Source organism: Plectropomus leopardus, chromosome 13 (assembly GCF_026936395.1).
Source record: "Plectropomus leopardus strain MGB_pleo_1.0 chromosome 13, ASM2693639v1, whole genome shotgun sequence".
Lineage (NCBI taxonomy): Eukaryota > Metazoa > Chordata > Actinopteri > Perciformes > Serranidae > Plectropomus > Plectropomus leopardus.
In genome coordinates, this window is record NC_142188.1 from 7072590 (window position 1) to 7084835 (window position 12246).

General features: G+C 38.5%; 1 protein-coding gene across 5 annotated transcripts in view; it reads right to left on the bottom strand.

The window, feature by feature from the left end:
- The window catches only part of abch1 (ATP-binding cassette, sub-family H, member 1), a 43104-nt gene that overhangs the window by 14939 nt on the left and 15919 nt on the right, over positions 1-12246 (bottom strand). For all 5 annotated transcript variants that reach the window (XM_088086635.1, XM_042501555.2, XM_088086637.1 and 2 more), the window contains 11 exons: positions 10332-10406; positions 9808-9988; positions 9580-9676; positions 9311-9479; positions 8654-8754; positions 4780-4850; positions 4299-4348; positions 3607-3663; positions 3297-3367; positions 3081-3169; positions 2438-2541 (listed from right to left, as the gene is read on the bottom strand). In XM_088086635.1, coding sequence (XP_087942761.1) covers positions 2438-2541; positions 3081-3169; positions 3297-3367; positions 3607-3663; positions 4299-4348; positions 4780-4850; positions 8654-8754; positions 9311-9479; positions 9580-9676; positions 9808-9988; positions 10332-10406 — 1065 coding nt within the window. The remainder of the gene's footprint in view (positions 1-2437; positions 2542-3080; positions 3170-3296; positions 3368-3606; positions 3664-4298; positions 4349-4779; positions 4851-8653; positions 8755-9310; positions 9480-9579; positions 9677-9807; positions 9989-10331; positions 10407-12246) is intronic.

Here is a 12246-nt window from a genome sequence, read left to right on the forward strand (position 1 = left end):
CGAAAATTTCAACTGGGAAAGTCCGACCTCTGACTTTGAATGGAAAGCAGCATATTAGCAGCTTCTAGCACAGCACACAGGAATGTGGAGTTGCATTATGGGCAATGTAGAAACCACATGGGGTCGTGTTTACTGGTTCACAGGAAGAATCCATATGACCAATCCCTGCTGTGGTTTTCACAACCTCGTAAGTGGATATTTCCTGTACGTTCACGACTTCGAAAACGAAAACGCAAGCTCACAAGTTCCATCTGAATGCAGCAAAATATATAATAACTTTTTAAACTACCTATCGTGAGTCTGACGATGTTATACTGTGGGAGAGTAAAGTTGGGTCAGTGGAGAGCTCTTTTATGCAACACGAGAACAGATGAGGAGATAAGATGAAGAAAAATGGATAAAGAGATAAAAGGAACTAGCAGAAACACTCTCTGATGTTCTGCACTCATCTTTGGCCAAAAATACTACAATAAATGAAAAGAAATGTTATTGCTGACTGAGATTGGTTGTAAATCACACCAACAGACGGGAGCGCAGACAGAGCAGAGGCGCTGCACGAGACGGGAGACAAAATCAAACAAAAACAGAGATAAAAGTCTCAGAAGATTCAAGGTGATAACTCTCTTAACTTAAGTAGAATCTGCAGGCATTTGTATAACTGAGTCTCCTGCTGTGTGTGTGAGTGTGTGTGTTGGTGCACTTGTCCTCGGTGTGTTAAGACACTATCCGTCTCCCCTGACAACGTGCAAAAATAGACCTGCACCTACAGTCCACATGACTGCTCGGTTGCCACAGCAATCAAGGGCTGTTTGTGGTGGCGATCCCACAGTGATCCCTGGATACGGCCAACGCAGGAAGTGATTTATGCAGTGGTGGTCTCTTTGGACTTCAGCACCTTAATTAACACACAAACCGACACTCACCAACACACACACACACACGCACACATTTACAGACAGAGACGAGAGCCCATAAAAGCGTTTGCCTGCATGGACTCAAACACACACACGCTCAATATCTATCCTGTTTAGTCTTGAGTGTCTTCTTCCTGTACTGATTCTGTTCACGTGTATTGAAAATCAATAATGAACAGACCCTCGTGTTCCCACAGTAAACACGACCCCGCTGACCTTCACTATCCCACACAAGAAGATTTACAACACACTCTTCCTCTCCTGAGCACGGTCATGTGCACGCTGCACAGAAAAAAACTGAATCACACGACAAAATGTGAAAGAAAAAGGCCAGTTTTGTGATTGAAATGAACTGTTATAAACATAATTATGTACCAAAGGTAAAGTTTTAACGATGTAGCATAAATGCAAATGAACATACCTGCTGGATTTGTGTCACAATGACCTTCAACGTGTCAAATTCGCCACAAACCAAATCATATTAGGAATGCAGTGACCTTTTGGAGGCTTTTAATGAGCCTCGCAGAGAACTGGCTTAAACAGCAACTTTGGTCCTTAAATAGTACATGAAATATTACCACGTTTTACATGAATTGACAGCGTCGCGGTCTCTTGTGTAAAACAGTATTGACCCTGTGGTCTGTTTTCAAAACTAGTATTGGCGTTACAGTTAAGGGCAGCAAACCACACAGGAAAATGATAACAGAAAAACACGTGTACCCATGTGTTAAAGTGGGGGGAAAATATACACCATAGTACTGCAATAGTTTGTGTGGCAGTATTGCAATGATACAAGAATGCCAAGTATCAATATTTCATTATATAAATTATAATGGTTAACATGACATATTTAACTTTTGGTAGCCTTTTAGGATAAAAAAGACAATTAGGCATTTTGCTGCAATAAAATATGACTGTAGTGAGATGAACACGGTGAAAACGCTGATTTTTTTCTTTAACTTGCAGCCACAATATAATTAAATTTACATTCATGAAATACTCAGCATATTGCAAAATATTTAAAATCACAATAATATTGTTTCGTGATCTAAATATCGTGGTAAAATCATATCTGAAGCCCTAAAAACTACATGTCTGTGAAAATAAACGATCAACTTATTCTTTAGGCCTTTATTTCTATCGATCATTTGATTGTGTCATTACTAATGTTTGGGAGCAACTAGGTACAGGTACCAGTTGTGTAATTAAACTTAAAAAATGAAGTAACTGTATTCAGGTACAGTTGCTGAGAACAATACGGCTTATTTTTGGACCATAAGGATCAGCAAAGTGCTTTTGACAAATATGGATGCAACAGTTACGCACTTGCTTCGAGGACTTTTCAACTTAATTCTCCAGTTTAAAACATTTGTTAACCTTCTCAACACTGTTCATTTCTCTTTCCTGCAAATCTTATTCTTGCTGCTGTGCTCATTTCCCAATAAATAAATAACTTTATCTGAAGTGAACAGTGTGTGTGTGTTTGTGGTGTGTGTGATAGTGGAGCTGTCATGAGGACAAACCTTGAAGGCGAGCAGTATGAAGAGGAGCAGCAGGACGATCTGAACGCTGATGACAAACAGCTGAGAGAAAAGGTGAGCCAGCATCGTCTCCAGAGAGCTCACACCTGAAAGAGACGCAAAATAACAATGCATTAATATTCTGTTAACAGTACGGTATCAGAAGTAAATCATTCCTGTTTTTATCCAGTGTAATTCAATCTCATCTTAATCTAAACGGCCATAACATAGAATTCAGTTACATTTTTAATAATGACAAAAATAAAACTCACAGCTTCCTGTTAAGCTATTAATTCTTTTAAAATGTCCTTTAAATATTTGGGGCTTGTTGGTAAACATCATATTCACACTCTGCTCTGGTCATGTGACTCCCTCTGCTGGTCACATCTCAAATTACACTGTAATGTCTGTTGCACTTTAACACTTCATTGCCCAAATATGAATCTACAGATTAAAAGCAAATATATTATGTGTTATCTCATGAAAAAAAAAAACAAATAAACTTCCTAAAACATCAGAATAATGTAAAAAAAAAAAGTGCATTTTTAGAGTATGCACAGAATTCGTATTCAGTGGTAATGGAAACGGGACACAGCTTTTGTATTTGTGTTAAATGTTGGATGCAGTGTGAACTTTGACCTCTCACCTGCGACCCAGCACCTGTCCAAAAGTCCCTCCTTCCTCTCCAGGACAAAGGAGAGAGCCGTCAGACCCACGGCCAGGTAGAAGGTGATACTGGAGGGCCAGAGAGGAAGAGGAGAGAAATAAACTGTTCAGTCTTTCTTTCATATATCAACGATTAGTGACATGCGTTCTTATAATATAGTATATATATATAATAAAGTTACATCATCACACTGACCTGAGCACAGCTCCCGGTGTCACAAACGTAGTGAAGTCTGTGTTTTGGCTGCCGTAGATCGGCTCTTCAAACTGCAAGTCCACAGAAACAAAAGATTAAATTTGACTTAATTACACAGTATGGAGCAGAAATACATAGCAGTAATTTTTGTAATATGCATTGTTGTTAGCATGTTTGCAAAGAAGTGTCTCTTTTTAAGATTGCAATAGAAACAGGTTTTACATGTTTTATGTTATCCTTACACTCAAGTATCTATTCTGTGTTTATTTCAATATGCTCTATATTATTTCATGAGATGTTTAATTTTTACCTTTATTGGCAGTGCAACCAAGTACGACATACTGGCCAATGTTTTGTCCACAAAAGCCTGCGAAGAGAGGACAGAGTAACAGTCTTAACATGGTAAACAGTACTGGTAAAACACAATAATACTAATAAAAATAAAAACATTAAAAATAAACTTAATTTATACAACCCTTTCAAAAAAAAGTGCTTTACATGGTTGAATAAGGATTAAAAACATTTAGGACTGCAATCGGGTCTGTCAATAAAATCTAATAATTAATAAGAAAAAGAAAATATAGAACAAAATACCCAATAATAATGTAAGATAAATATAAACGGCAATTATTTATCATTTTAATCAACCCTCAGTGTAATCATGATGCAGATGTGATTACAAAAGTGTTATTAAAAATCAAAGAAATTAGTGTTTAAAAAAAATTTAAAGTTAAAATATACAATATCACTATTAGCAACATAATGCTGCAGTGAAGCCCTAAAAAGGAAACTCAGCCATGTGTGTTACATTATGTGTGAGTGTTTCTCATCAACTGTGTGTCAGTTTACACAGTTTCGTCTTGTATGTTGGCAGACGTCTTTGTATTTATTTGACATGATGAATGATTACAGATTGTATCTCTCCTTGAAAAATGACATCTGAATATTTGCACAAGGCTCCAGCTGAAAAAAACAAATGGCAGAAATCGTATTTATCTATACCTGAAAGGCCTCGTGGAGTTTTTTCTGTAGCATGACGGCAATTTGTCGATCTAAACCAAACAAAAATGGCAAAAAACGACAACTTCACTTCACAGATGCACAATAAATAACTGTGTGTGATGTGTTATGGTAATGACTATCACTTTAGTTTTGTATGTTTCTAAATATTTTGAGGACATTTTTGACCAAGCACAGTACATGTAATAATAACAATAATACACTCGGCAGATGTAAAAATTTAATATCAAAACAATGTGTGATTTTTTTTGTTTTTTTTTAATGCCGATAGTACAATATCAATTTTGAGGCAAGAAATTTCACAAAACTAATGCTAGAATATCAGGTCATTTATAAAGTTATTTAAATTGCACTGATGGGTTTACTGCCATGTGTTATAATGACAAACTGTCCATGCAATTAAATTCAATATTTAATAGTTAAATTCATCAAAGAAACAACAAACCATGAGTTTGCATCTTACTTGTGAAGTCAAGCCAGAGGTGCACTGATCCTCCATCGACTATGTCTCTTGAAACCTGCCGCTGGAGCATCCTGTAAAAACATGGTCATAATCTTAAAATCTATGAGAAATTCTGCAACAATCCAAAAGAGTGGAAATGCAAATAGAAGCAAAGGATGCTGAGGATGCAGATTTTCACTGGGATGTGTTTTGGTATTCACCAGCCACTCTGAAAATGTCAATATTCTCATTTTATTTTTTGGGCGTCTGGCCTTTATTAATAGTATAGAGTGAGAGAGGGATCTTGATGTGCAGAAAAGGGTCGCAAGTCAGAGTCAAACCTTCGCCACAGCAGGACGCAACCTATATGTGACGTGCACTTAAAAGAGCTAAAGGTCACAACAATAACGTTAATATTCTCGACTAAAAACATACGTATTTATGCAGGAAAAACAGGAAACCGTTGTTAAATATATTAAGGTTTCTACGTACAAACGCAAAAAAGAAAATTTTTAAGATTTTTTGGGAGCATGTACGCTAACCCTCAAAGATAAACTCTAAAGCTTTTTTATTTTAAAGTCATTCGTGACAGCACGACCTCCCAGATAATTAGTTTACAAAGCTATGTGACTACAGGCTGGTATCACTAAGCTAAATAAAGGAGGGTTAGCTCGGCTCATTATTTCTCTGAAACAACTAAATCAACGCCTGTGGCCTCGCTGAGACATTGCATTACTGCAATTTAGCTAATTTTTTTAGGAGGTGAACTGGGCTGAAGCCTCCAGTTGCTCCAGCAGACGTGGATCTTACTTTGCAGTCATGCAGACAGACATATTTGCAGGTAAATGGCATTTATCCAGGAAATATTTCCACCTGCAGAACAGCTCTGCATAGCTGCAAATAATGATTTGACTGTTGTGTAATCTGCTGATTCATTTCTTGATTAGTGAATGAATGGCTGTGTAAACAAACGTTTTGGGGTTTTTCACCTCACATCAGGTCCTCACATCTGAGAATCACTTAGACTAACACCTTAAATATCTATTAACCATTGTTGACAGAGATTTTTCATATTTTTAAAAAGTAATGTCTCCCTGAAAAATCACATTTTCAGCAATGCATCACACAGTATGTTTGCACTAAATTAACTTAATAGAACAGATTATTTTCACAGGTGACGGTGACGTAGCAGAGACGCTTTGTTTTCCTCAGGCAGGTCTCTGTCACATGAACAACACATGATTCAGTAGGAAGCCGCATCTGATTGGTTGTTGCTTAGCTGTGACCTGTCCAGGTGTGTGTGGGACAGGAAGGACCAGACTGTCTACCCAGGCATCTCACACACACACACACACGCATGCACAGAGGTATGCATACACACACAGAACTGTGATTCACACCCAAAACAACAACTTGTGTGCACTTTACCCTGAAGGATTGACTCATGCTCACATGATGTTGGTTTTATTTACGTGTGTTTCTGTGCCTCAGGGGTGCTCGGTTAATTGTTCCTCATATACGTCAGTAGAACCTGAGCTCCTGAGACATAATCAGGCTAAGACAGATATTTGTACCTGACAGAATGACCTGCAGCACATTTAACTACAAAAAAAAGTAGTGATAGAAGAAATCATCATAAGATCCATTAATGTCTGTAAAAAATGCAGTGGCGTGCACAATTGGGCCCCCCCTCGTGGCCCAATTGTTGAAAAACGCGCGCTAAAGTGCACCCTGGGAGCCAAAACGCACATTAAAGTGCCCTCTTGGGAGCCAAAACGCGTGCTAAAGTGCCCCCGGGGAGCCAAAACGTGCGCTAAAGTGCCCTCTTAGGAGCCAAAACGCGCGCTGCCCTCTTCAGTGGCGAGGACACGCTATATGTGCCCTTTTTTTCCTTTTCGCCCCTGCCCTTCAAAAAGTCTGTGCACGCCACTGAAAAAATGTAATGTCAAACCTCCCATATTTGTTGAAAAATGTTGTTGCAAAGTGCACTGACCGACCGACATTGCCATCCTCTGTGTAACGCTGCTTTATATATTAAATGTAAAATAATGTATCCACCTATTTCTAAGAACTATAATATTTCCTGCTAGCTCAATCTTTTGGTAGGCTGGTCAATCCACAAAATTTTTGCCACCCTTTGCTGACAGTTTCCCCCTAAGGGGTTTAAATTTGGCATGAATATCAAGTGTGCGTGTCTAAAGATGTGATTTTGTGTTCATGCCAAATGGCTAAAGGGGGTGTGGCAATAGGGGATGCATGCGCTAAAGTAGTTGCAGCTATTGTGAATTTGCACTTGTTAACTGTGCAGTTTGGTTTGTTACATGTGTATCGTGTTTCTCAGCTGAAATGCTGTCTGTGCATCACACCGACATTTTGACGGAGCCACTCTGCTTTACTTTGTGTTCTGAGTTTCACGACTGAAAATCCCCGCTGCGCACAAACACAGCCGTCTGTAACCAGCAGTGTGTCGCAGGTGGCACAGTATCAGTCTGTGCTAAAAAGAAAGTAAGTCAAACTACGAAGGAAAAGCAAGAAGGGAAATAAAAATGGTGTTAAGTGTCAGAGCAGAGAGAACAGAGACATGGGTCAAACCATGTCAGACATGTGGAGACATGTCTCAAACAGGTCAGACTTTACATACAGCTGCCGGCACTTTTTTAAAAGCAGTGTGACAGTGTTTGCTTAAGTCTGGGCTTTACATCACTGCATCACTGTGTCACTCAGACAGCACTGCTGTCTTTTTTGGTGTCAGCTTCAACTATTCGGGACCTTATTGGCATCCTCAGAAGCAAACAACACACAGTATCTACTTTGCACCAACAATGTTTAGCCAAAAGTGCACATGTGAAGATGTAAACAAAACACTTCAAGCTTTCAGAGGAATTGTGTCAATCGAAATTCTTCGTGTGACACAAGTGTGAGCTCAAAGTTTCGAGAGTTATGACACGTGTTTTACAGTAACAGCCCTGTGATGACTGTCTCATTGTACTGATCACTGAAGTACGTTTTTGTCTCTATTAGGACACAAAAATCATGTTTGTACAAGTCAGAAGGCACAATGCAGAAGTTATGTGCATTTTCCTTCTTATAAAAAACATTTGTAGTATTTGGCCACTAAACCTGGTAGCCTGCTGCTGACGTTGACAGTAGGGCTTGGCAATATTTCGATATTTTATTGATATGGTATTTTGAGACTACATTACTTCTTAGAGATATTCCAATATGGTCAGTATGATCTTTTCTTGGTTTTAAAAGTTGAATAACAGTAAAGTATAATTTTCTGATCATGCCAGATTGTTTTAGGTGTTCTATTTTTTACATATATCCGATTGGTCATTATATTTATATTACTGATGATAATCTATCAAAAAATCCATTGTGTAAATATTTGTTAAAGCACCAACAGTCAACCCTAGAAAATTGCTGTAAAATGTATATCAAGATGTTAGGTAAAAAATATTTTAGTTTCTCCGTATTGCGCAGCCTTATGCTACAGCAAGCCACAAAATGAAGGATTTTATTTAATTTGTCCATTCATGAAGTGTTTTTTCCTATAAAACCAAGTGATGACAGCCTTATTGTATCGCTCACTTGGGTAACTTTTTGTCTATTAAGACACAAAAATCATGTTTGTACAAGTCTATAGCACAATGCAGGAGTTCATATTTACGTTTTGTATTTTGTTTTAAATGCCTATTGATGCTGTGTATCTACTGTCTCTACTGTTTGTGGGAAACGGAGGAGGCGGACCACCTCTACATGAGAGGTGTGCAGGAGAGAACTGGTGTTTTGACGAGCTAATAGTCGCTATCTAATATGGTGTGAACTTTTTTGGCATTTGTTGATTATTTATTTAATGATGATTGTGATATGGGGAAATAAACGTTCATCTTGCCTTTTCGTCAGGTAGCTTGTGAAGTTCTTGCCAAAGCTGATGACACCCCAGTACTCTCCGTTATAGATCCCATCAAAAGCCTCCTTATGGGACAACGGCACCTGTGGATATATAAGGAAGATTTTATATATTTCATACACTATATTTCTATCTTTTTTTATCTCAAGTGAAAGTTAGTAGCATAGTTTGCGGCACTGTAAAATGTTCAAATATTGTGCAGCTTCACAAGAGCTGTGTGCCTTTTCGTATAGAGTATTTTGAAAAGTTGTTTTCCGTTTCACTGGGTTCCTTGAAAATGAAAGTCTCAGTGTTTGATCTGCTGTGAAAAGAAGTGAAACTTTAATTAAAGTAAGATCAAATATAGCAACTGAAAGTAATGCCTGTTACTTCCTCTCTGAAGGACTGAAACTTTCAGATACCTAAAGTCACTCTGAGGTCTTTAATCCACAAATCAGACACTTCTGTGTAGTCTGATTGATGCATTATTCTCTTATAATAACAACTAAAAATACATTAAACTGTTTTACAGTAAACTTATATGCAACAGCAAAGAAAAACTGGTCAACAAACACAGAAACTTCCCACTTCGTCTTTGGCTGTGACACATAAACATGAGAACAGAGGGTGCGATCACGGCCGGTGTGTATTAATAAATACCTGGTGCACGCTGGAGTTGTCCAGGAAGGACAGCAGTAAATTGCTGTAAGCAGAGGAGGAGGTCTCGTTGTTCACCACGGCAACCTGGATCCCCTTTGGGTCTCCTCCAATGCACAAACAGATGAGAGAGATCTGGATGACGGGCAGCAAGAACTGGAAACACAACGAGCTGCGAGCACAGAGGAGAGGGTAAACATCAGTGTTGCTCAGATATTTAGACATCATCAAACAATAGATTTCACTATTAAATACTATCGACTGCAACGTACCCGGGCATTCTTTTCATCCGCACCATTGTTTTGATCATTAGGGCAGCGATGTTCCTCCACTTGGGCAGAAAGTGTCGGGCTCGCACCTTCCAGTCCGCTGGACGCACAAACACGCACAAATACACAATCTTAAAAGTTCAATATTTGCCCTTTAAGTTTTGGAAAAAAAACGTTTAGGTTTTACAACAAACCAAAATAAGAGTTTTATTGCATGCTTCAAACTGGTACCTGAAAATTTCTGAATGTCATCTCCACCTCCTGGTCCGATGGCGAGGATTGGCTGACTCTCATCTCGCCCGCTTTCGAACGACTGGCTGTTCTCCAGCGGCCCACCTGGCGGACTGGACCCCCGTTTGGAGCCGATCTGGTCTGATGTCTCACACAGCTGCAGGAAGGCGTGCTCCAAGGTCTGCAGCAGAGAGTAATGTGTGTGAAAAAGGATCCGACTACCACAACACAGTAAGTATATTTTGTATTTTCACCTGCGTACATCTTTACTTTTTTATGCACATGCGAGGCCTTTAAGTTAGTTTGCAATTTGTTGGCTCTTTTTTGATTTCTTTATTGGTCTGTCATTAATCTGCATTGTATTTTTCTTTAAATCTTTGATGTAATACTGAATATAAAGCATCTCGAATTATTTCTGAGATGTGCTTCAGTACAAACTAACTGCCTTTGTTTTATGTCTCTGTCCTGACTACCAGCTCCCACAGATATCCAAACTTCCCCTGAAGGTTTTAATGAGAACTCACTGTTGCGCTGTGCTGCTTCATGACTGCGTCTGGAGGTCCTTCAGCCAGCAAACGACCGTTCCTCATGAGACCGACCTGGAGAAATGACAGCAGTGAGAATATTTGGTCAATTAAAGTACTTTAAGTCTTTATTAAATGAAAGCTTTGGGCAGAATGTGGAAATTTTCTTTCATGTTGTGACTGAAATTGTTTTTTTTAATGGGTAAGATTTATTTCATTCTCTGTATTCTGTATTTCCCCATTTTTTCAGAGATAATTTTGCCTTAAGATGCATCAAAAGTTCAATTCAAATCCATATCTACCACCTCAAAACTAATGAGAACGCACACAAAAGGCAGCAAAAGCTTTCAAGTTGAAAACACAACATATAGTCAATATTTCAACAAAGTTCCTGAATCAACTTTTGATTTTTTTCCCCAAAATGATAAAAACAACATCCAACTTTCCAGATACAAGTTAATAACCAGTTACAGAACAGTAAACTGGCGGCAAAATGTCTCCCATCAAACTCCTCAGTAGGTCAAACACATCATAAACCTAATTTGCTGTCTGTGTGATCAAAGTCCATCGACTGTGCCAGACGCAGTACAACTGACGAGACGCAGACAGTTGGCGTGACCTGGTGAGGCTCATTTCTTGGCATTGCAATGTTGCACTTTGTGCTACTTTACCTGACACACTTCTGTCAACGTTTAACAGCCACAAAGACAAAATAAATCAGCAGATTCACCTCATTTCACCCTGAATGGAGCTGAAAAACTGAGCGTGCTGAACGGTCAGACTGGTTTTAGGGGAGAGTTTCTGGCTCTGTTTACATGTAGCTGCATCAGTGAGAGCCAAAAATGACCTTGGACCTGGTTTTGTGCAGCGTGAGCAAAAAAGCTCGAGTTATGCAGATTCACACGTACGAGTTTCAGTTTACAGAAGACAGACAGGTCGAAGTATTCACACTGGAGTTCAGCCACACGGGATATTTCAAGATATAAATACAGATTTTTATTTTAAGTAACCAAAGGCAAATACTTTGTCTTTACGTCAGGCCTTGACAAAAATAATACAAGTATGTGGTCTTTTTTCTGGACTAGAAAAGCTTCTTAAACATTATGGGACAATATATTCTCCACTGAAAACCAAGCTAATTAAATAATTTTGGTTCTGTCAGGTAGAGAGACACAGAACAAGAACATTTTGCATGAAATTACAAAATTATCTGTTCAAAATTGTGTATTCATGGGGTGTAATTTTAAAAATCAACTGAATGTGCAGAAAGGATCATTATCTGCAGATTTTTTTATACTTTTTTACGTACTCGATGTGCACAAGCTGATTTCCCTAATTAATAACAGGGAAAGTGTTATAATGTATCAGTATTATTGTCCTAAATAAACTACATGTGAATGCAAACACACACAAAGCGGCTGCAGTGAGGAGGTTAGAGATCGTTGTTTGCTCAGTTAAAACACTTCATCTTTTCTGTCTTGAACAAGCAGATCTATTACCTTTCGAAAATCATTTTTGGTTTTGAGAAAAGAGAAGTGAAATTTTAGCTTCTGCAATTCCCAAAGAATATTATCTGTTTCACCTCTTCATGTTTCCTTAAATTTCCTATCAATGCACATTGATAGCAGTTTGACATTTGGGGAAATATCACGTATTTGCTTTCTTGCCAAGCGTTAGAGGAGATCGATACCACGTAAAGTCAGGAGCCGATTAGCTTAGCTTAGCTTAGCATAACAACCAGACGCGGTTGGGAAACAGCAAGCTTGATTCTCAACAAGTTATAGCTTTTACACTTCTGTTTGAGCACAGATTACAGTATGAGTTGTATCAACGTGTCTAACTCCCAGGGGAAAGCTGATATGCATCGTTCCTGACATGACGAACTATAAAAAGTGGCTTGTAGCAGAAAAATCTA